Genomic DNA, 25,612 nt, shown 5'->3' on the forward strand with positions numbered 1-25,612 from the left:
TAAGTGAGTTCAAGGATAAAGGTAGAAAGCGTTGCACACAAGTAAAAATATACTTTCTAATGGCTAAGACCTAACTTAATCAGTCTTTGGTGAAGAAAATATCTTGAACAATTTTCCATTTCCAGCAATGGCTGACTAGCTTTTAGTTAGGATCCCCAGGGAGTCATGGGCGTTGGTTTTCCTTGTCTCTTCAAGTGAAAGATAACTTAGGGGTGTGCTCCCCTTCTCTTTATAGTCCAGTAAACAATTCCAATGTATTCTTCTGGAATGTATCCATGGATAAAGTTCCTTTTCCCTGCTGGATGTGGATGCCACACTGTCTGGTGTAGACTCCATCGTGTCTTCTCTGCTGATGATTTTTACAATGCAAATGATCTTTTCCTGCCACCTCTGATACAAATGAATAACTGACTTTAGGCACACCTGGTCTGAAGGGTTGGTCTCTTTCCTTTGCTTGGAGAAAACTTCTTTAAAGAAGACATGTTTAGGGCTGGGGGGGCTGATAACACTTTAGTTAGGATTTCAGCACATCTGCATAATCCTTTGTGAGCTGACTGTACATATATTCCTCAAGAATATTAATGATCAGTGAGTGACTAGTTTTCCAGTGATATAACATCAAAACTTTTAGATACAGATTATAACAATAGAGAGTTGGGGTACACTGAGTTGGTGAGACCAGCTGAAGCTCACTGCTAAATACCTTTTGGCATAGGGATACTCTTAGGATCACAGTGGTGTAGGGAGCTGCGAAACTGGAGTTCTCCATTCACTGTAAAGGAAGGTGAACTCATGATTGTTGGATCTGTAGGTCAATAAGAGTCTGCAGCCTCTGTGATTGCTGTCTGAGAAGCCCCATTATGTTCTGTTGCATCTCCCAGGAGATCCAATACCTTCTATCTACTCCAGGCCAGAATGTGTCTAGCGCTGGTGGGGTCAGTTGGGCAGTTGCACACAAGGGAGAGCTGCTAGGTTTGCTTGCCAAACTAGGGAATCAGTAAAAGACATTTCAGAAATATGTGGGAGGTTACAAAGAGGATCTGTGGCTTCTGGTCTCCATGACCCCTGGGCAGTGGAGTTCATAATTGTGACCAGAGTGGTCACTGGGTATTGTGGGATAGCTGCTGGCAGACTGTTAGCATTGACATAGCTCACACTGCATCTACGCTCATACTGCATCAACCTCAGTAGGTTGAGCATGGTTCAGTACTCTTAGGGAAGGTGATTTTACTGTGTGGACGTAATGGGGTGCTTACAACCCAGAGACACATTTGAGCCTAGACACATGCATAACTAGGTTCACGCAATGTGACTTATGTTGACCTAACTCTTTAGTGTAGACCAGGCCTAGGTCTTATAAAGCTGCATACACCTGAGTTGCCAATACAGTAAAAGGTCTGTACTGGCAGACACAGCAACTGTGTTCTGCACTGCAAGGTATCATTTGGCCAGCTCTGTGGCCCCAGTTTCAGCCTCCTGGAGCTGATTGCACCCTCATCTTGCAGGCTGTTCTGTTGGGATACTAACCCAGAGCTGCCTCTTTTTTCTTCTGCTGCTGTACTTGAAGTGCGATGAACCCAGCCTGGGGTTTGGATCAAGGCCCTGTTGTTGGAAAAATCATAGTGCTAATGAAGCCTTTCCGTATTAGGCCTGAGTAAACCAAAGTTATGTTATGCTTGTCCAAACTGTGTTGGAAAGCTTACAGAACTCATTAGACTGAAGGCCGTGTATCTACCTAAGTCAGCTATTTCGCTTATCAGTTTTGTTTGGCTCCCCAAGTGTATGCAGCTGCGTTCACATGTATGCATCCAAAGTATCTAGTACAAAGGGTCAACGGATGTATCTTGTGTCCCCTTCAGAATGACAAATGTATCCTCAACAGCTGTATGTCTCTTGTAGCCCCCACAAAATGATATATGTATCCTGCGTACCCAATTATCCACAGGGTTTATAGGTCAACCAAATGACGTAGACAAACGTAGGCTAAGTTGTTTGTTACCGGCTATAAAGGTAGGCCGTTTGGCCATGAAAGGTGTGTCTCTTTCTCTGGCACTAGCCGAGAGGAACACCCGCTCAGCTGACCGATCAATAAAGGGTGTGGTACTCGTCTTCCTGTCTCCGTGCCTCCTTGGTGTAATTAGGTAAGCTCCAGGGGGAAACGAGCCCTTTTGGCTAACAAATGGCGACTCCGCCGGGACTTCTCTCCCTGTTGGGGGCGCTGACCGGCGGCCGAGGACGGCTCAGGAGAGTGGCCACCTTGAGCTATTGGTTTGCTCGAGCTCCGGGTCGCCGCAATCGGCCGGGACGGCTACGCCCCCTCCATAGAGAACTCCAAACGACACGGAGGCAAGACAGTACCAGAAGAGCTGAGTCCACCTGCCAGACGTGGCCACTCCGGGCGTGGTAAGTGCGTTACCTCCTGGGTTTGAGGATTAACGCCTGAAGTGCGGGTTGGGACCTTGGGCCCCTAACGGTAAAGGAACCCACAAATAGGAAGGTGTGTGGGTAAAAGCTTTCTGGTTAAGGTACCTAGGTTCAGACACGGCTAATGAATAATTCCATTAACTCCACGAGTCCGTGGGCCGTGCTGAACAATTACTGGGACTTAGAGCAGCCCCAGGGCTGGCTTTTCTTTTTGGTAGGGGTACTTTTGTTTCTTGTTCTATTGGTATGCTGGAAGCCAAAACTGTAATCGGGTCTAGGAGCGTGTGAACCCATCTTCTCTTCCCCCCCCTTCTTTTCCGTGTGGGTAAGGGACAGTCTAAACATTCCACCTCACCCCCTAAGGGTACCCCAGCATATTATATGTACGTACATTATGGTTCTAAAACCTGCGGTATTTAGAGAATTGGTATATTTATACGCCTTAAGATGCATCTAAACAATGCCCATTAAAAGGTACCTTTAATCTAGATAGGATCATATATCTCAGAGGAGCTTTTAATCACCAAAGAAAAGCCTCTGACACAGTGTGAGCAATTTGTCTAGAAACGGGTTAATTTAAAACTCAGCTTCGCCCAGAGATAAAAAAAAGAAAGTTGTTTTATGCTCAAGGTCAAGCAAACCAAAGGCAGTACAAGTTACAGAACTGAGATTACATTTGCAAAGCTTAACTGTTTGGTGAGATCCAACAGTCTGACTTTGTGACGGATGCCGGTGTTGGTGTGGCTTGGTGACACTGGAGAAGCCACAGGTAGCTGACCTGGACTAGAATCTCTGAAAGAGACACCGCAGGAGATTCCAGGGTGTAAAAGAACAGCCTTCCCAAGAGCGAAAGCATGTTGGAAATTCTGAACAAGCTGTATACAGGATAATCTCCCGTCCACCTATTCCCCTTTTCTGAATGTTATATACAGACGTGGCCAGTCTGGATATGTGTAAGTATGGGGCATTTATATCTTTCTTGAGTGATGTGGGAGCATTCCCAACACTCTCCATTGTTGTTTTATCATTTTAATGAAGCTTTAAAATTTGGTTATATGGTGTATTTTCTCTATCCTCCTGCAACGTCCTGCAGTGTCAGTTTGATCACCTGACATGAGGCATAAATTGGTAACAGAAATTTGTCACAGTTTGGTGAGCAATAGAGAATGGGGGAACCCTGTAGAATTTACACCATCTATTTGTTTTACCCTTGTTGTTTTATGTTTGTTTTATTTGGTTCTGTTGGTGTTATATGTTGAGGATTGCATAATTAAAGATGTGCCCATTCTCAGCTGCAGTAAGTCTGAGAACTGGAGAAGGGTTTAGCATTCCTCTCTCCACCCTGGTTGACCAGGAAGGGTGGCAGGTGAAAGGATCTACCCCCAGTCGTAGCAGGGCTGGGCAATAGAGTAGTTGGAGAAAAGGAAGCCCTGGCTAAGCAAGTACCAGTCCTTCAGGGACTTGTTAAAATCTAACCATTCGTGCTCAGCATATGCCGTAACAGCAGTGTGTTTGCTACAAGAGGCAATTAAATAGTTAATGCCAGTGGGCCATGCATTTTGCCCAGGTGGCAAGCCTCACGAGGGAGGACTCGGGTCGTCTTGTGAATAAAATGTTTTGGGAAAAGACCAGAAGGGTGGGGGCAGAAGCCCATGAAAGAAACGGTTCAGCGCAAAAAAAAAAAAAAAAAAAAAAAAAAGGATCGGGCCCAGGCGGGCGGGCAACAGACAGAGAGCTTGGAGAACAGGTTGGAAACTTTTGAGGGTCTCGTGGAAGGAAGAAGTAAGTGAGTATAAGCATGGGGATTTCAAATACTCAGGAGGATATTTGGAATGGCGATTTGAATTGGTAAGTGGCTGTTGAAAGACAAAGCAAGTGATATAAGGAAAGAGCAAGTGATTTGAAGGAGAGTGAAGAGTTAACTCTGTAGTTGCTGGAGGGAATAGTAGTTGAACTTTGTAAAAATGCTAAAGAGAAAAGTTCTTGGTGTTTTTTTTAAATGTTTGTAAATAAATTCAGGCAAAGAAATTATTAGATTGCAATCATTTGGCTATGAATAATTTTGTTGAATTAGCTAAAGAATGTATTCAGTGCTGTGTAAATGAAAATTTATTAGGCTCTAAGGCACTATAAGTGGTGATGTTTTCTTTCAGTGTTTAAAAGCAGGAGTTAAAAGTAAAAAGCAAGCCAGAAAGCATCTGTATTAATGCAAATTATCTAACTGATAAGGTAAAAGCCACTGAAACCTGGGCTGCCTATAAAACATATACAAGAAAATATGGGGTAATTCCCCTGTTTTGCCTAAAATCAACAAGGGTATTTGTATATTTTAAGCAATAATTGACTGCCCAGAAGGGGTAGACCTTTGTTTTTGTCTTTCAGATAATCAAAGAAAACTAATGCCAGCTAAACAGCATACAACATACCATGATTTACTGGCAGAGTAAAAATTATGTTTTGTGTTCTATGTTCTGTCTTGTGGTGTCTGTCTCAAGTGGCCAGAATGTGTTTAATATTTTCATGGGATGGTCTGGTTTGAAATAAAGCAGAAGGCTTGAATTGAAATGCAGATATTTGTTTTGTTCAACTTAAAATACAAAGTGTTTGGATACATCAGAAAAATGTGATATACTAAAGTCTTATGTATTTTCTTAAGTAAAAGAAAAAACTGCATTGGCCAAATTGCATACTAACAGTCTTTGGAAGCAAGGACATAAAAAGTTAACCCACTCCCCATATTGTACATGGGATCCTTCTGGCTACCTCAGATTTCTAGCCAGAGGGCTGGGGAGGGTGGGAAGCTATTGAACTAGAGCTTGTATTAAATGAACTCAAAGTGGGTGTGCTTGTCCTGGCTTGTTGTTCCAAAGCTCTGTAATAAGGTTATTTTAGTAGAAGGATACATGTGGCATACATTAAATAATAAGACTAATGTACTGTATAACAGCAATGTGTATGTGTTCATTGTTAACAAAAGGTGTATAAGTAAAAAGTAAGTTTCCTTTGTAGGTTAAAAAAGGAAGCCAAAAAGGGGAAAAGGAAAAAGAACGAGTTAAATGAGAAAAACTTTAACTAGCAAGCTCAGTCCAAAAAAAAAAAAAAATACACTGACTTCGTTCAAGGACACTTGGCTAACAACCAGAAAAGGGGGGCTGTACAATCTGCAAAGACACTAATGCAATGTGTTAGGTTTCCTTTTTACACAGGTAAAGACGCACTACCCGAAGACCCTAGCAGCCCTGCCACTCCATGGAACCTGGAGACCGGATCAATGTACAGGTCCACCAACAAAAGACTGCTTTGGCTCCACGCTGGAAAGGCCCTTATTGAGTCCTGCTGATTACCAACACCGCTGTGAAGTGCCAAAGACTGACTGCTTGGACTCATGATTCTCACTGCAAAAAGACCCGTCCACATAAGGAGAACTCTCCTATATGATTAGCTTATTCCTTCTTCTAGCTCCACTGTGCCTTCTGGACAGCAGGGAAAAAGGACAAGGTGACGTGCTAGCTAACCTCTCCCTTGTCCGCTGACAGACCTACTGTGCCTTTGAACTTTTCTAGAAGAATCAAAAACCATTACAGGGTGATGTGCTGATAATCTCTCCCCTGTAGAATGCTAAACTACAATTGTTTTGGGAAAGAAGAAAAAAAACACTCACTCCACTGACATTGCCAAAGTCCAGGAATTCCTGACTAAAAAGGACATTGAGAACTGACCCTGGTAAAGAAACAAAAATTCTACACTGGCAGGAAGAAACTTGTGGGATCCTGTTTGGAAATGTGGTATTAATTGAATTTTGGGGTTTATTCTACAGGCTGCGCCCTGTGTTTTGGATAAATCCTTTAGTATGTATTGCCCTCCCTAATTGGATTTTAAATGACATTGCCTTTATCCAGTTTTCAGATCACTTTTACATACCCAGATTGCTCACAAGGGGCTGCCATTAGATTAGCACAACAAAGAGCCTGGGTTATTTCCTCTGGAAAAAGAAGAAATTGGGCAGATCCCTGTGGGCTGGGGCTAACACTGTAACAGCCATTTGGAATATTCTTAAAGGCCAAGAACATAATAAGAAATTGGGCCGACTAGAAAGGGCCACTAGCCTTATTTTTTAAGCTCAGCTATCTTAAGTACAGGCTGGAGCAGTTGAGTTACATGTCATTTCCACCCTTAGTTCTATAACCCAGAAGTTACTGACAGAGATGGTATTGAATATCACTGAGGCTGGGAAGGCATTGCAGTGGGATCTAGTATGTTTAAAATTTCAGGATTTCCTGAATGACCAGCTGATGGCCATTTGGAGTAATCTTGAGTACCAGACTTGGCCCACTGCCCTTACAGACACATCTGAAGTACCATCTGATCTGTGGTCATGGAAACATATTCGGACACTTTCTGGATGAAAGTGTGTACATTTACAGTGCTCCTTCCAAGCATATGGACCGGTTAGGGTGGGTGTGGCTCCCACATACCGAATCCTGCCGGGTCTATGGGGAGGATGCATATGGGACTAAATTATTCACCGAGGCATCTGGGAAATTAAACCATTGAGTATGCCTACCTGAGTTATAGTCAGTGCCCCGATCCCTTAGTTGTTAAATGAACAAGGTTCCACTCTTTTGTCCATGCATTCATTCCTGGGTTGGGGGTGACTAAGCTTAAAAGAGCAGTTGTAAATATTTCTGCAGAGCTTCATTGCTTTTTGGCCTCAAAGTGTGAGAAAACTCAGCCAAAAGGTTTGGTGAGTATTCTCAAAGGGGGGAGTTGTTGGAAAAATCATAGTGCTAATGAAGCCTTTCCGTATTAGGCCTGAGTAAACCAAAGTTATGTTATGCTTGTCCAAACTGTGTTGGAAAGCTTACAGAACTCATTAGACTGAAGGCCGTGTATCTACCTAAGTCAGCTATTTCGCTTATCAGTTTTGTTTGGCTCCCCAAGTATATGTTGGCTCCCCAAGTGTATGCAGCTGCGTTCACATGTATGCATCCAAAGTATCTAGTACAAAGGGTCAACGGATGTATCTTGTGTCCCCTTCAGAATGACAAATGTATCCTCAACAGCTGTATGTCTCTTGTAGCCCCCACAAAATGATATATGTATCCTGCGTACCCAATTATCCACAGGGTTTATAGGTCAACCAAATGACGTAGACAAACGTAGGCTAAGTTGTTTGTTACCGGCTATAAAGGTAGGCCGTTTGGCCATGAAAGGTGTGTCTCTTTCTCTGGCACTAGCCGAGAGGAACACCCGCTCAGCTGACCGATCAATAAAGGGTGTGGTACTCGTCTTCCTGTCTCCGTGCCTCCTTGGTGTAATTAGGTAAGCTCCAGGGGGAAACGAGCTCTTTTGGCTAACACTGTTCAATACACCTGACCAGCATGTCAGAAGTTTTTTTTGCATAGGTTGTTACTCTTTCAGGCAAAAGGAAGAAACGCATGGTATTTTTAAATCTGGGATCTATGTACATGGATAAAATATAATGTTCTGTGTTTTAGCAGAGAGAGAAGGAAAAGGTTTAAAGTACACAAATTAAATTACCTAGGATGGTTGTTTCTCTCTGATTCTTTGATTCTCGGGGACAGAATGCAAACAATTTAAAGTCCCAGTATGTTGTTGAGACATTACTTCTGAGTCAGCCAGTGGTGGGATGGTAACAGGATCGTATGAATTACTAAAACAGTCATACTAGCCGAACAGCTAATCCCTAATATCAGAAACGCAAAGACTCACTTGCTGTAATACTTCAGGCCCATGGATTACTTGTGAATTATGTTCATACCAAATAGTTCTGAATAATGTACCTGTTAAATCTGTTCATGGACAGTTTACAGACAGACAGGGCCAAATTCAGTGAATATATTCTTTGTTAGGAATACTCAGACACACCTGCTGACTTGTTTGATTTTTATTAGTGATAATTACTGTTTTTGTTTAATTGCTGTGTCCTTCCCCACTACTTTGGATTGAAGGCATAATGGTAGTGACTTTCAAAGGTGTGTAAGGGATTTAACCGCACATCTTTGATTCATTTTAAACCCTTGTATATCTCAACCAACAGAAATAAATAAAATGAAATGTTAATGATTATCATTATTATTGTGGTATCACCTGGGAGCACCATTTATGGACCAGGACATTATTGTGTTAAGCATGGTAATAATAGGTGTTCTCAGGACTTGCCTGTATGGGGAAATTTACTGGAATAACTGTAGTGGTATAGTTATACTACTAATAGTGATGCAAAAAAACAGAATGTAAGAAAGTTGCACCCAATTTACACCAACACCAAATTTGGCCCCTACTGTAGATATTCTTTATTCTGGAATAAGACTGCCTTTTACCTGTTTGGCTTATGTTGCTCTGGAAGTAGTGCAAGCTAAACCAGAAGGAGTAGCTGCATAGGTAGTTATAGTGGTATAATTACACTGCCATAGTTATGCTGGTATATTTCCCCATGTAGACAAGCCCTAAGCTTCACTGAGAGATATGCATTCAGGGCGAAATTTGGTCCTGGTGTAACTTTCCTAAATTTCAGTGAGTTTGCACCAGAACTGAAGTAAGCCTATAATTTAAAAGAACAAGGTACATGTATCTGGGGCTGCTGTCATTTCCATTTGGGCTGGGGTTTTTTTTTTACTCCACTCTTTATTCATATATATATATATATCTTACTCTGTAATTTTTGCATCACTTGATGCAAATGTTGTTTCAGAAATATAGGACATAGTATTAAAGCGAAAAAATACCAATTATGTATATAGAATATTGTGCGAGTGGATTTGTTTCCCAAGTGACCCCAAATGTTCTAGCCCAGCTACATAGAGTTCAGACATAGCCTATAGCTAGAAAAGCTGTAGAATGAAACAAGGGGCATAAATAGTCAATAAATAAAGAAGGGGTAGGGAGTCAACAATGAATATATTGGTGTAGGATTTCACAGCAGGGCAATCACAAGAATTTGTAGGCATTGGATCAACTAAAGAGAAAAATGAAACTGGCAAGCCTTCAAGTGTTACTCTTTCTGAGGGCTTGCTGGCATGGTGGAGTAATGCATACTACAGGGAGGGATTTCTAAAGCACACTAATGTGCTGTTAATTGGTCCATGCAGACCTTTCTGGTGTGCACTAAAATGTCCCTGGTGTGCTTTAATGCAGTGCTGTTTGAAACTACACGTTAAAGTGCACCAGCAGAGTCTACATGGACCTATTAATGTGCAACATGATAGTGTGCTTCAGAAATCACACCCCCATAGGGTGCATTACCTGACCATGTGGACAAGTCCTTAATCAGCTGATAGAAAACAGCAGGAGGTAGTGAAATAGACAATGTTGCAGGATGTTAAATCAGATCTCCTAATTAAATTCAGACAGTTACCCTTTTGTCTTATTCATCTGCTTTATTTTTCATGCTAATTGACAGTGCCCCGGTCATTTTAATACACACTGAGCTATTCCAGAATGAATTTCTCTCCATCCCTGCACCTGAATATTTTAAATAGTCCCCCTTTGATCTATCTCTGAGTTTAATCATGAGGTCTGATTTAACACCTCCCTCCTCCCCGTATCTGTTGCTTTGATTTGCTATTTCCCATGGGTTGGCAAAGAAACAGTGACTTTTAAATACTCCCTCTTTTTTTGAAAATTTTAATTAAATAAGAGTTGTTAATACAATAAAACTACAACACTGGTGTTCTTGTTAGCTTTTAAGGTGTTGCTCAGAGTATTTTTAGTAATATAAAGTATGTAGTTTTAAAGTTAGATAGTGATTTAAAAAATACACTAATCTGGGTAAAAAGGGGATTTCCAGGAACTATGTAGTATCCTCTTGTTCTTTAGGATAATAGTAAAATGAGTTAACATATGTGAATAAGGGTCTTTTCAAGTGTATCTGTGAACCTGTGTTCCTATTGTCTATCAATTATACTTGAGAACAGAAAATGCACTCTCATGTATACATCAATGGTTAGAATATGGGCCTCTCTCTTCCTAGTTCTAGCAAATTTTACACAATAAGCTCTTTGGAGTATGTAAAGTGTGTTCTGATGTCATTTTATGTAGAGCAATTAATCCTGATTGAGCCCTCTGGCCACTGTTAGAACATAAATATTAAATAACAATAAATGGAAAGATGAAGGAGCACAAGCTCAACTTTGATTTGCATAAAGTCATAGCCAGAATTGAGATGTAAATGTAGAAAGAATAGAAATCTGAGGATTAAAACTCTTCTTGTTTTCAAGCCTGTATGTACAACATATAGCCACCTGCATGTTAGAAAAGAGAGTTGTCACCAGGAAAGAGTTAATTCTAGAGTAGTCTGTATAAACACCAGGCCTATTGATTGATAGCAATTTAACTCACATGATTAAAAAAAATTAATCACAATTCAAAACATTAATTGCAATTAATCAGAGCTTTAATCACACTGTTAAAGAATCAAATACCAATTGAAATGTATTAAGTATTTGTGGATGTTTTTCTACATTTTCAAATATATTGATTTCTATTACAACACAGCAAACAAAGTGTACAGTGCTCACTTTATATTTTTATTACAAATGTTTGCACTGTAAAAATGATTAAAGAAATAGTATTTATTTCACCTCATACAAGTACAGTAGTGCATTCTCTTTACAGTGAAAATGCAACTTACAAATGTAGACTTTTTTGTTACATAACTGTTTTCTTTTTGAGTGAAATGTAAAACTTTAGAGCCTAGAAGTCCACTCAGTCCTACTTTGTGTTCAGCCAATCGCTAAGACAAACACATTTATTTACATTTACAGGAGATAAGAAGCGGGCAGCATTATTTACAATGTAACCTGAAAGTGAAAACAGGTGTTCACATGGCACTTGTAGCCAGCACTGCAAGGTATTTATATGCCAGATATGCTAAACATTTATGTCCCTTCATGCTTCAGTCATCATTTCAGAGGACATGCTTCTGTGCTGATGATGCTCATTTAAAAAAATGTGTTAATTAAATTTGTGACTGAACTCCTTGGAGGGAGAATTGTATGTCTCCTGCTCCATTTTACACACATTCTGCCATATATTTCATGTTATAGCCATCTTGGATGATGACCCAGCACATGTTGTTCTTCATTTTAAGAACCTTTCACTGAAGATTTGACAAAAGACAAAGAACTTACCAATGTGAAATTTCTAAAGATACAGCACTTGACCCAAGATTTAAGAATCTGAATTGCCTTCCAAAATCTGATCAGGACAGACTGTGGAGCATGCTTTCAGAAGAATTAAAAGAGCAACACTCTGATGTGGAAACTACAGAACCCGTACCACCAAAAAATAAAATCAACCTTTCTGCTGGTGGCATTTGACTCAGATGATGAAAATGAACACGTGTCAGTCCATACTGCTTTGGATGGAGCAGAACCCATCATAAGTATGGACACGTGTTCTCTGGAATGGTGGTTGAAGCATGAAGGGACATATGAATCTTTAGCACACCTGGCATGTAAATATCTTGCAATGCTGGCTACAATAGTGCCATACAAACACCTGTTCTGACTTTCAGCTGATGTTGGAAACAAGAAGTGGGCAGCATTATCTCCCTCATATGTGAACACACGTTTGTCTGAGCAATTGGCTGAACAAGAAGTAGGACTGAGTGGACTTGTAGGCTCCAAAGTTTTACATTTTTTGATTTTGAATGCAGTTATTTTTGTACATAATTCTACATTTGTAAATTCAACTCTTATGATAGAGATTGCACTACCATACTTGTAATGGGGGAATTGAAAAATACTACTTTTGGTTTTTAAAGTGCAAACCTTTGTAATAAAAAATAAAGTGAGCACTGTACACTTTGTATTGTGTTGTAATTGAAATCAATATATCTGAAAATGTAGAAAACATCCAAAATATTTAAATAATGGTATTGTTGTTTAACAGTGCAATTCATTGTGTGATTAATTGCAATTAACTTTTTCAATCGCTTGACAGCCCTAATAAACACTAGTTGGTAAAAAAGAATGGGGCCAGATTCTTCACACTGGCAGCTTGTGTCATGAATTCCACCTGTGCAAAGTGGTTGTAAAATGTTTCTGCTCTGCCTTGGGAGCACTTCACACTCAGTTTGCACAGCTGTCAATGACAATACAAGGGAAAAGCAGTGGAGAATGAGGCCTATGCACCTGAACAAATAAAACCTCCATATCCAAATACCATGAAATTTTGAAGCTTAGCATCCAAACTTCATGACTTTCCCCTCCATGTACAGTGAGTTGAATCAGGGTCATGGGTCTGTACGTTCTGAACTTTTAAGGAAACTTGGATGCAGATCTGACTTTTACAGCTCAGAGACATCTGTACAGCATGCATTATTAGGTGCTTACAGAGGTTTGATGTCGTAGTTGGTGATCTCCAGGATAACACAGAGCTGGACTTCCAGTTTTCCATAGGCTTTTCTCCCATGGGTCCTTGAACCAGGAAACTTAGCTAAATCTTAACTGACAAATTCATTCAAGGGTCTATGCCAGTGGTTCTCAACCTGTTTGCCACTGTGGACCGCATCTAATACCTGTATTGTACTGTACCCTGAGGATGTCACATGGGCTGCAGCTCTGTGCTGATTGGGTCGCAGGTTGAGATCCACTGTTCTATGCTAACATCTACTGAGACAAACCCCCACTAGTAAAAAGGTTGTGGTGGGACAAGGCAGTCCATTCGTGGAGTGCATGTGTAAGGAGCTAGTATATACACAAACCCAGTAGTGCTGGCTAGGGCCTGGTTGGGCCAGGGTAGCAAAAATATGTATTTAGGCCCCGTCTTCCTCCCAGTAAATGGGTGTTTTAACACTGATTTAACTTTAATTACTACAGGATCAGGCCATTATTTAACACTTGAGGTAGGCAGAGCAGAGACCATGGGAGCCTTGATTCCTCAGCAAGCCCATCAGGTGGGCTGCTTCAGAACCAGGGACCCAGGGAACTTCAAAGCTGTGGGAGTCCAAACTGCTGAGGAACTATGAGCTTGAGAGCCAGGACTCCAAGCTCCCAGCTCTCTATCAGCCTGCCTGGCAGGCTGGTGAGAATCTGGTTTGGCAAGCTGGCAGGAACTTAGGTTTCTTACAGAATTTTGTTGAGATCAACATGGTGCCATGAAGTAGTTAATTTTGATGAACCAGCAAATTCCAATGAGAGAATGTTTCATCAAAAGTTTCCCAACCAGCTGTATTTAACACATCCCATCAGTATCTCCTATGTCAGGGTTCCTAGGGAGCTGCTGGCAGATTTTCAAGGTATCCTTACGCACTGGAAATCAATCTTCAAAGCAAAGGATTAGACTGGTGCAAGGGAGATGTAAATTTTACCTCTGTCACTTAATCTATCTCTAGAACACAAATGGAAACAGACAAGAAGCCATGCAAATAATTGCAAGTATGGAAAATGTAAACCGATATATCCTCTAGCTTCAGTGGCCTGGTGGGAATATTAACAAAACTGCTAAATAACACTTTCTAATAAATCCGTTTTAGATATGTATCATAAGCTTTTTATTTTGATTTTGTTAAGATTTAATCTTAACACATTGCACAGAATTCTGTCAACCCAATAAATAAGCCACTTTGTATTCTGAAGGCACAAACATCATGAGTTATAACTGCTTCCGCAGTAGATCAAGGTTAATCTAGACAAGAGCAAAATGTGTTGGGCAATTAGATTGTCCCATTATATCTTTCATTAGATGGAGAAGTGTTCTGGCACTTATCCCAAATTGTTGACTGTGATGCTGGTCAGCTGAGGAAGAAGCTGGAGGTGAAGTGATGGAAAGATGCAGTGGTCCTTTTCCAGATGAGCTGTTCTTGTTGCTTGGTGGTGGTGCTTCTCTTTTCTTACCTGTTTCTTTTTTGTAAAGAAGTATTTGGGAACACCCCTGCTCCCTGTTAGAAGCAAACACTGAAGAATGTGGAAGACAGCTGTATTTTTATGACTATTATGTGTACATCTATTATTATGCTGTTTGCTAAAGAACTAACATCCTGTGGGAGCTCACCTCACACCTCCTCAGGAAAGAACTATGATGACTGTAGACACCCAGCCATCTACCAAGATTTACAAGACAGTTCTCTTTGACTTACCTCCAACCCATGGTGTGCTCACCAGACAAATCTCGCAAGGGAAGGAGGTCCTAGCTTGCCGTCATAGAAAACAAAGGGCCTACTTGGGTTTAAACAGACACTCCCTGAAGCTCAGGGAAGATGGGGAACACGGAGGTAGTGGAAGTATGCAGAGGTGGGAGTGCTTTGGGTTAAATTGGTACCTGCATGTATCTTAAGGAAAGTTAAATTTTAAGTGAGACCTATGCGTGTTGGTCTTCTGTTGTTTAAACCCTTCTCTCTGAATGCTATGTTCCTATGGAAAAATAAATAATATTTTGTTTTAGGAAGCTGTTCTGACTCACTTAATGTACCTACTCATCACAGTTCCTAGTTTCCTAATGGGGCAGCCTGTTTAATGTTTAGAGTATGGGACTTGAAGTGAGGGGAGGGTTATTTTTTAGGCCTTTTAAAAAAATATTTGAAATTTACAATATGTGAAATATTAGTGGTAAATTCAGGAGTCCTACACCAAGCCTAACTGAATGGGTCTCATGCAGCAGAGCTGCATAGGGTCAGAATCCTTCCCCAGGAGTTCCACAGACACCACTCAGGTTTCAGAGTGGTAGCCATGTTAGTCTGTATCAGCCAAAACAATGAGGAATCCTTGTGGCACCTTAGAGACTAACACATTTATTTGGGCATAAGCTTTTTTGGGCTAGAACCCACTTCCTCTGCTGTAATGGGCCTCTCTTACCACTTCAAAAGTTATTTTTCCTCCCTTGGTATCCTCCTGTTAATTGATTTATCTCATTAGACTGACCTCACAGTTGGTAAAACAACCCCCATCCTTTCATGTATTTATACCTGCTCCTGTATTTTTCACTCCATGCATCTGATGAAGTGGGTTCTAGCCCATGAAAGCTTATACCCAAATAAATTTGTTAGTCTCTAAGGTGCCACAAGGACTCCTCATTGTTTTTACAGACACTACTGTTGCCTATGGGCTGTAATAGCAACCATGCCTGCTGGGCCCCCATCCCCAAGCCTTGGCTTAAGCCATTGGATCTACATAGTGTTTTTGTTCCCTTTTCCAGTTGTGCTGGTTATTGGGTTTACTACAGCCTTAGAAGGCCACATTTCTGCTTGGTAGAGTAGAATCCTAATAAAATCTCCCAAACCTACTTATTACAGACTGATCAGACCTGTGATCAGTACCTGCCCATGGAAGGTACACCATATATCTGAGGTTAACATTAGATTGTCTTTTAAGAGATTTAAAAGTAAAACTTCTTAAGTGTCTTTTGTAGATGCATGTTGTATTTTCTAGAAAAAGAAAGTTAGATAACATACCAGGGTCGGCAACCTTTCAGAAGTGGTGTGCCGAATCTTCATTTACTCAATCTAATTTAAGGTTTCGCGTGCCAGTAATACATTTTAACTGTTTTTAGAAAGTCTTTCTATAAGTCTGTAATATATAACTAAAATATTGTTGTATGTAAAGTAAATAAGGTTTTTAAAATATTTAAGAAGCTTAATTTAAAACTAAATTAAAATCCAGAGCCCCCTGGACCAGTGGCCAGGACCCGGGCAGTCTGAGTGCCTCTGAAAATCAGATTGCATGCTACCTTTGGCATGCATGCCATAGGTTGCCTACCCCTGTAATATACCATATCTGCTCTTTAGTAATGTGACTTCTTCTGGTGTGGGTGGGGGTGAATCACAATGAAAATAGACGGCATTATATTGTATGTTATATTTTCAGTGTCAGTCCTATAATGCAAATTTTTTAATCTCATCAGATTAAACCCACTGATGACCGTTCATACATGATTAAAACAATTAGAGTATGAAAAAACCTACTCATCTAAACATTTTAGACCACCACAAAACACTGCATAGCAGGCGGGGGGATGCAATCATGTCTCCATTGTTCTAGTAAGGCAGTGGTCCCCAAACATTTGAGGGTAGCGTCCCTCCACAGGAGCAGGGACACAGCTGGGCGGGGGAGAGGGGAGAAGAGGGACGCAGACAGGGGCAATGGGGATGCAGCTGTGGGTGGGGTGGGGCTGTGTGCAGAGCTGTGGCCAGGGGCTGAAGCTCAGAGAATGGCTGGGAGTGGAGCTGCAGTGAGGGCTGGCAGCCAGGCCTATGGCCAGGTGCAACTTCACTTCCGGCCTAACCCCCAGCCTCGGCCCATGGAGCCATGGCCAGTGGCTGAGGCTGGGGGCTGGAGGGTGTCAGAATCGGAGCTGCACCGAGGCTGGGGACCGGGCCAGGCACAAGACTGGGAGCCGGGGACACAGCTGGGGGCGGGAATGGAGCAGAGCTGGGGGCAGGGAGAGGTGGGTGGCACTCCCTCCCTGCCCCTCATGGGAGCTGGCCTGGGCGCCACCACGCTCCTCTGGCTGTTCCTCCATGCACCCCCTAGGGAGGCATGCCCCACAGTTTGGAGACCTCTGTACTAAGGCATTCAACAACTTGGCATGTAAGTGTAATGTTCTAAGTGGAGTGCCATGTACACTATTGTGTTCCTATAGAACTGTATTTCCTATGTTTTAGGGTACTGTCCAGTGATTCAGTGGATGGAAGTAAAGTAGACAAAACGTCTCACAATATCGGTATTTACGTTAAAAAGATCAAAAATCCCAAGAAGGTGTGGCGTGAATCTCCTGAGTTCAAGGAGAAGATGAATATTCTAATAAGGATACTGAGAAAAATGTAAGTATTATGATCAGTCTTTTTGCCTTTGTTTCAACTAGTTTAGGAACAGGACATCTTCAAAACATGGCTTTAATTATGAGAAAATATCAAATCTCTTGGGATAATAAATTTGGAATAAATCTGACTTGCACTAAACTTCAGTGATCAGTGACACTGCTGTAAATTGATACTTCTCCTGTGTTTACACATTATCTGTTTAGATTGTAAGTTCTTTGGGGCCATGACCATAGTCATACCTGTCATTAAAACAGCTAGCGCACACTCGCTATATAAATAATAATGAGAAGCTGAATATTGTTTTAGGTTTTAAGGAACTGGGGCTTAGGCAGTCTTGCCTAGTAGGCACAGCTGGGCTGGTGTCCACAAGTAAAGGATGGTCATAAGGCAGTAGTCAGTAGATCAGAATAATCTTTAGAGCCAGGGTCAACAGACAAGAGTCAGGCTGGGGTCAGAGACCGCACATGAGAGGCAGTTACCAGGCTGGAATCAGGAAGCAAGGTCAGAGTCAGGCTGGGGTCAGAAGCTGGAGATCAATAAGCAAGATGAGGTCTGAAGTCACAGCAAGCCAGAAGTCAGCATGGTTACCAAGATAATTTCCTGGGGCACTCTCCATGGTGAAATAGTGAGCATGGGGCAATCGGAAGGCCAGAGGGTGCTGTTGCTCTGGATCCATTGAGTGGTAGTCCTGTGGCACCTAATCTCAACAGTGCTCCTTGTATGGAGTGCTGCATGGCCTCCTGGTGGAAATGTGGGAATGTCAGCTGTCCTAGGCTCTGCAGACCTGTTGTAGTCCCATGGATCCTTACCTGGGGTAGGGATGCATATTTTCTTGTAACTATGTAGTGGTTTCACTAAATAATGTATAGCATAGCTAGGGAAACTGAAAAATGTTAAGCCCCGATCCTGCAAAGAGTTTTTTAAATTAACTTTATACATTTTGGACCTGATTATAAGGCCATTGAAATTCTTCCTGTTGAGTACAGTGGGCTTTGGATCATCTTCTGTGAACAGTTCCATTGACTTAAATGAGACAACTCCTAGAGATCAAAGTTAAGCACATGAGTAAGTCTTTGTCAATTGGGACACTAGTGATAAACTCTTCCTTTTTTCTCGACTTAGTCCTGTGTTTCAATTACCAGAGGTATTAATGACATAATGGGCTAAGCAATTACCTGTCAGCTAAGTCATTGGAATTACACCAAAGATGCATTTGACCCTGTAATTTCACTTGATGACATGTCAGCCAAACACATAGTATCAGTATTGGTAGATTGTTTGTTTTATTTAAAGTTTCTGATAATTCTAACATTTGGAACAGTTTTCCTTTTCATAAGATTTCTGCTTTAAATAACCCAATTATTCTTATTTTCACGCTCGCTAGTCATATTGTGCTGTTAATTTAAAAATGTTAATTAAGTTGCCCTCCGGAAATGTCAGAATCTGCTGCTGCCACCACCTCGGTCTGCCAATCTGTGTTTGTGCCGGTGGGGATGAGTGGGGAATGTGGCATTGCTCCGTCAGTGCCTGTGCACATGTGTCTGTGCTAGGGTGACCAGACAGCAAGTGTGAAAAATTGGAACGGGGGTGGGGGGGTAATAGGAGCCTATATAGGAAAAAGCCTCAAATATCATGATTGTCCCTATAAAATTGAGACATCTGGTCACCCTAGTCTGTGCTGTCAATCAGTCAGATGTTAGCATTAGAGTTACAACTTTTATGTTTCGGGGTTTGCCAAATGGTTGTTGCAGATTAGGCACAAGGTAAACACCAATGTATATTTTGATTATTGTTTAAAAAAAACTCACCCCAATTGTCACAGCCTAACTGGTTCAAAATTATCACACCGTTGTCAGAGTCAAAACCGTCTCAAGTGTGACTCATCCATCCTAGTATATCTGCCAGAAGTAAAAATGGCTTCATTTTGTTAAATCGTTGAAAATTCACACAGATGTGTTGTAGATGTCAATATACTTGTGATTCAAATGAATTTTTATAGAAGAACATAAGAATGGTTATCCTGTGTCAGACCCATGGTCCATCTAGCCAGGTATCCTGTCTTCCAAATCCTGCCAGATGCTTCAGAGGGAATGAACAGATAAGGCCAATTATTGAGTAATCCACCCCGTCATCCAGTCCCAGCATCTGGCCATCAGACTGAGTGATACCCAGAGCAAGCGATTGCATCCCTGATCATCTTGGGTAATAGCCACTGATGGATCTATCCTCCATGAACTTATCTAATTCTTTTTTGAATTCTGTTATACTTTCGGCGTTCACAACATCTCCTGGCAATGAGTTGCACAGGTTAACTGTGCACTGTGAGAAGTACTTCCTTCTGTTTGTTTTAAACCTGCTCCCTATTAATTTAATTGCATGACCCCTGATTCTTGTGTTATGTGAAGGGTTAAATAACAGTCCCTGTAGCGGGGTGGTCACCCGCTCCTGCCCTGAAGGGCTTGAAATCAGCCCTGGGAGAGGGCTGAGACAGCGAGAGGGCTGCTGCTAGGAAAGCAGCAAGCCTTGGCGAATTGGGGAAATAGCCACAACTGGGAGCCACGCCCCAAACAGACCACATCCAGCCCCCATAAAAAGGCTTTGAGTCAGGAGCACAGATAGTTTCTCTCTGCCTTCAGAGAGAGGGGCTTGGCTGTTGGGAAGCTCAGGGTGCCTAGCATGAGGCAGGGCTGGGGAAAGGCCAGAGGGGCTGGGGAGCTCCAGGATGGCAACTCTCCAGGCTACAGGGCCTTGTCCAAGGCCCCATAGAGGCACTGGGTTGCTGAGAGAGGCAGCAGGTCCAGACCCAACCTTGCCTATGATGAGTGGCTGACACTGCAGTCTGCCCCAGGGCACGGAGGCTAGTTGGTGACTGGCAGTAGCCTATGACTGAGGTGAGGTAGGGATAGGGGGTGGGGGTTCCCCTGGGCAGGGAGACCCTGACACTGCAGGGGTATTGCCAGGGGGCAGCACCCCAAACACAAGGGGCGCTGGGTCCTGAGAGGGACACGGGGGCCAGCAGCAGCAGGACACCGGCCTGCAGAGGGTGCGCCAGAGGCTGCTGGAATTCTTGGGACAACCAGCAGGAGGGGCCGCAGGGGTGAGTCACGCATCGCTACAGTCCCCTATTCATATTCTCCATTCATGATTTTATAGACCTCTATCATACCTCCTATAGTCATCTTTTCCTAGATGAACAGTCCCAGTCTCTTTAATCTCTCCTCATATAGAAGCTGTTCCATACCCCTTATCATTTTGTTCTTCTCTGTACCTTTTCCAATTCCAGTATATCTTTTTTTGAGATGGGCGACCAGATCTGCACACAGTATTTAAGATGTCGGTGTACCATGGATTTATATAGAGGCAATCTGATATTTTCTGTCGTATTATCTATCCCTTTCCTAATGATTCCTAACATTCTGTTAGCTTTTTTGACTGCTGCTGCACATTGAGCAGATGTTTTCAGAGAAGTATCCAAAATGACTCCAAGATCTCTTTCTTGAGAGGTAACAGCTAATTTAGACCCCTTCATTTTGTATAGTTAGGATTGTTTTCCCATGGGCATGACTTTGCATTTATCAGCACTGGATTTCATCTGTCATTTTGTTATGCAATCAGCCAGTTTTGTGAGGTCCCTTTAACTCTTCAGTCAGCTTTGGGCTGAACATTCTTGAGTAATTTTGTATCATCTGCTAACTTTGTCACCTCACTGTTTACCCCTTTTTCCAGATCATTTATGAATATGCTGAACAACACTGTTTCCAGTGCAGATTATAGGGGGAACACCACTATTTACCTTTCTTCACTGTGAAAATTGACCATTTATTCTTAGCCTTTGTTTCCTATTTTTTTTAACCAGTTACTAATTCATGAGGACCTTCCCTCCTTCGTTATGACTGATTACTTTGCGTCAGAGCCTTTGTGAGAGACCTTGTCAAAGGCTTTCTGAAAGTCCAAGTACATCATATCCATTGGATCACCCTTGTCCACATGTTTCTTGATTCTCTCAAAGAATTCTAATAGATTAGTGAGGCATGATTTCCCTTTACAGAAGCAATGTTGACTCTTCCCCACCAAACTGTGTTCATCTATGTGTATAATACTGTTCTTCAGTACCAGGCAAATTGATTGAAACTATAGTGAAGTGTAGGCTTTCCAGCCTGTTATTGCCAGGATCACCTCTGGAGCCTTTTAAAAATTTGGCATAACATTAGCTATCCTCAAGTCATTTGGTACAGAGGCTGATTTAAGTGATAGGTTACATTCCATAGTTAGTTCTGCAGTTTCAAATTTGAGTTCCTTCAGAACTCTTGGGTGAATACCATCTGGCTGTGGGGACTTATTACTGTTAAATTTATCAATTTGTTCCAAAACTTCCTGTACTGACATCTCAACGTGGGACAGTTCCTCAGATTTGTCACCTAAAGAGAATGGCTCAGGTGTGGGAATCTCCCTCATGTCCTCTGGAGTGAAGACCAATGCAAAGAATTCATTTAGCTCCTTTGCAACGGCCTTGTCTTCTTTGAGTGCTGTTTTAACATCTCAATTTGTCTAGTGTCCCCCCCCCCTTTTTGGGGGGGGGGAAGGCTTCCCCTTTCTGATGTACTTAAATTTTTTTTATTGTTTTGTCTATTGCTAGTTGCTCTTCAAATTGTTTTTTGGCCTGCATAATTATACTTTTGCACTTCACTTGCCAGAGTTTATGTTCCTTTCTATTTTCCTCCGTATGACTTAACTTCCAGTTTTTAAAGGAAGCCTCTAACAATCTCTTTTACTTAGTTATTTAGCCATGGTGGCATTTTTGGTCCTCTTTTTCCTTTTTGTATCCTATTGTTAGTGTCCCCTTGATTATCATCATTCCACCAAGTTTCTGTGATGCTTGTTATATCAATATCTCATTTAATACCAGGCACTCAAGTTCACTCATCTTAGTATTGAGACTTCTTGCATTTGTATTGTTGTGGAAAATTAGCCACATGGTTGATTTTTAGATCAGATAGCATGAGGCACCTTTATTGTTATACAAGCATGCATGGAGGGAGGGACAGCGTGGCCCCATGCAAGGGGTGGCTGCCCTTCTGTCAATAGATTTCACCAAGCTTATAAAGGCTAAAACCGCAAATTAACACTTACTTAGATTCCCTTATTTGGGATTATCAATGACAAATTAAACAAGCTAGCTCAGTACTTTTCCATATTTGGTTTTTCCTGTTATTGTTCTTTGGCAGTTTTTGTTGGTGGTCTGCCTGCCTTAAGACCCCTCCTTTGCGGTTGCATTGGATCAGGCTCTTGTCGCATTCTGGCTGAGCTGGCACATATGGGCCCTCTTTGTTCCTTCCCTCAGTTCCCCTTTCTCTGGTTTCTTCACCCCCTCCACCCCCCGTTGCCCTTTGTCCAGATAAACAAGTTTTGCAGAAGTTCCAACCTTTGCTTTTACATAGCAATTGTTCTAGCTACCGGCCTTGGGCCTGCGAAGCAAGGGGGGGCGTGTTAAGGTACGCTCAAAATTCTGGGCCTATAAGCGGGGTGGGGGGATATTTTCCCTATCAGTATACAAGCACTTATCGAATGTGTCACTTTTTAGTTGTCTGCCTTCATGTGATGTAAATGAATGGGACTCTTTTTTTTTTTTCATTTGACTGTTTCTCTTCAGCTCCTACCTGTACTTCATTAAATTCTGTCCTCTCCTTTTTACTAGGGCATAGAGAATCCCTGTTAATGGTTCCTCCCCTAAGTGATGTCTCTGCTGAAACCATATTCTCCTCCGCAGCTGTCGGTTTCCCCCCAGCCCTTAGTCTAAAATCTCCTCAATGAGCTTTTTAATTTTACACGCCAGCAATCTGGTTCTGTTTTGGTTTAGGTGGAGCCCATCCTTCTGTATAGGCTCTTCCTTTTCCCAAAATGTTCATTCCCTAATAAACCTAAAACCCTCCTCCCTATACCATTGTCTCATCCATGCATTGAGACCCTGCAGCTCTGTCTAACTGCCCTGCATATGGAACTGGGAACATTTCAGAGAATGCTACCAGGGAGATCCTGGACTTTTAATCTTACCTAGCAGGCTAAATTTGGCCTCTAGGACCTCTCTCCTACCTTTCCCTATGACATTGTTACGTGTACTACAACCACCGGTTCCTCTCCAACACTGCACGTAAGTCTGTCTAGATGTCTTGAGATCTGCAACCTTCGCACCTGGCAGGCAATTGACTATGCGTTTTTTCTGGTGATCTCAAATTCAGCTACGTATATTTCTAATGATTGAATCCCCTATTACTATTACTTGTCTCTTCCTAATAAGAGGGGTCCCCTCCCATGCAGAGCGATCCTCAGTGTGAGATGATATCCTGACATCTGGAAGGAGGGTCCCAACTATGGGATTGTTTCCCTCCATCCCAGTTTGCTGTTTTCCTTCACGGAGACTTTCATCCTCCTCAACAGCACAGAGGCTGTCAGACTGAAGGTGAAATTGTTCTATTGTGTCCCAGAAAGTCTTATCTATGTACCTGTCTCCCTTGGCACCTCCATTTCAGCCTTTTACTTTTGTAGCTTTTTTGTGTGTGCAACTTTCCTAGCTCCTAGGGTGATGTGAAAGCTGGCTTTTAACCCCCTCTTCTCCCTGGGTAGCCCTTCTCCCTGGCTAAGGGCTCCTAAAGGGATTAGGGATTAAAGCTCATTCAGAAGCTCTCAGCCTCGTCTAGCAGGCTGCTAGGTTTAGCTCACAGCTCCACAAACAGATCACACTATTGATTACAGTCACATGGCAAGCAGCAAAAACAGACAAGAAATAAAGCAGGTAGTGAGACCAGGTCTACACTACAAAAATTTCTTGGCAAAGCTATGCTGGTCACGACTGTGTGTGCGGGGGCGGGGGAACAGATTCCCCAGCTGACATAGCTATGTTGACAAAACCCACAGTGTAGATGCAGCTATGTGTCAGAAGAATGCTCTTGCTGCTGCCTTTCAAGTCAGTGGCAAAACTCATTGACTTCAGTGCAAGCTGATACTGTGAAATGTAAAGTATGAGTTAAGTAACTTTAATTTCCAGTTACAAACATCGAGCTTCTGTACGTTTAGATTTATCCAGATCGCAAATGATGCTCTAATTCCAGCTCTGGAAAGCAAGGGACAGTGTAAAAGGGGAACAAGAAGAGTGCCTGCGGAGGGAGGCATTCATGTTTGTAAGAGGCATGTGGAGAAATCTTGGCTCCACTGAAGTCAATGGCAAAACTCCCATTGACTTCAGTGGGTCCAAGACTTTACCCATCATGTTTACTGGATGCTGAGGGGAATGCATTGGGCAGCTATGCTTGCTACAAGGTGTTGTCAAAGCAGTGGTGACCATGCTTACATCCTGCCTCTCTCAGACACATCCACCTTGGGATGATGTGCATTAGAGGCAGTATTTGCTTGCTGTTTTCCTTGCTCCCTCAGAGTGCAAGAGGCTGAATTATGGTTGCGTCCTGTGCAACTTTGTTGTAGAGTAAATAAGGAACTTCCTACAACCTGCAGCCCTTTTGGTGCTCCTACACATAGGTAGTCATCATTTTTAGCCTTGTATTGTTAATGGATGATTAAAATTGGGGTAATCCGTTGGCTTCATATTGTAATATCTGAGTATCAATGGAAGGAAGAATTTTTCCTGCATTATATCTGTGCTTCCAGATGATAGGATATAGAAATAGATCTTGTGATAAAGTAGAACATCTCAAGATGGAGACTGTAAAAAAATAAATAAATAAATAAATAAAGCAGCCATGAAAGAAATGCCTTTGTATTGCAAAAAAAAGGCTTTGGTTTCCTCTTAATTGTTTGAATTATTTCTGAATAAATTGGTGTTACAGACTTTCCCCTTTCTTTTTTAACGAACTCATAAACTAGCTGTGAAAATATCCAGCTTCAGCTTTCAGCACACCATGTGGCTACAAATTCTCTTGCCTTTTCCATCTGCCAGAGAGTTTGAGGCCCTCTGAAAGATGCCTGCAATATATTTTTTCTTTTACTTCCACCAATTAAAGATTCCCCCCTCCCCCGAGAGGGTATGATGGATCTGAAGATCATTATCTTTCTATTGGATGATGATGCAAGTCTCTGTCAGGGGAAGAGACTAAGGAATTACTCCCAAGTACATAAAGATTTTGCAGTTCAGACTCAGGGCCAAGTCCTTCCCAGGCCAGTGCAGCAATGAGTGAGGCATGTAGGGTGACCAGATGTCCTGATTTTATTGGGACAGTCCAGATATTTGGGGCTTTTTCTTACATAGGTGCCTATTACCCCCACCCCCGTCCCAATTTTTCACACTTGCTATCTGGTCACCCTAGGGGCACTGGCAGGTGTACCCTTTCGTATCAGGAATCCTGCCAGCCAAGTTAGGATTATATAGGGTGTTCTTTGGAGCAGTGTGTGGCTAGT

The 25,612-nt window shown here is 42.1% G+C and overlaps 1 protein-coding gene across 1 annotated transcript in view; it reads left to right on the forward strand.

The window, feature by feature from the left end:
* The window catches only part of CNBD1 (cyclic nucleotide binding domain containing 1), a 287,700-nt gene that overhangs the window by 29,655 nt on the left and 232,433 nt on the right, over window positions 1-25,612 (forward strand). Inside the window, exon 4 of the mRNA XM_039521942.1 lies at window positions 17,048-17,206. Coding sequence (XP_039377876.1) covers window positions 17,048-17,206 — 159 coding nt within the window. The remainder of the gene's footprint in view (window positions 1-17,047; window positions 17,207-25,612) is intronic.

The sequence above is a fragment of the Mauremys reevesii genome, linkage group 2, assembly GCF_016161935.1.
Source record: "Mauremys reevesii isolate NIE-2019 linkage group 2, ASM1616193v1, whole genome shotgun sequence".
NCBI lineage: Eukaryota > Metazoa > Chordata > Testudines > Geoemydidae > Mauremys > Mauremys reevesii.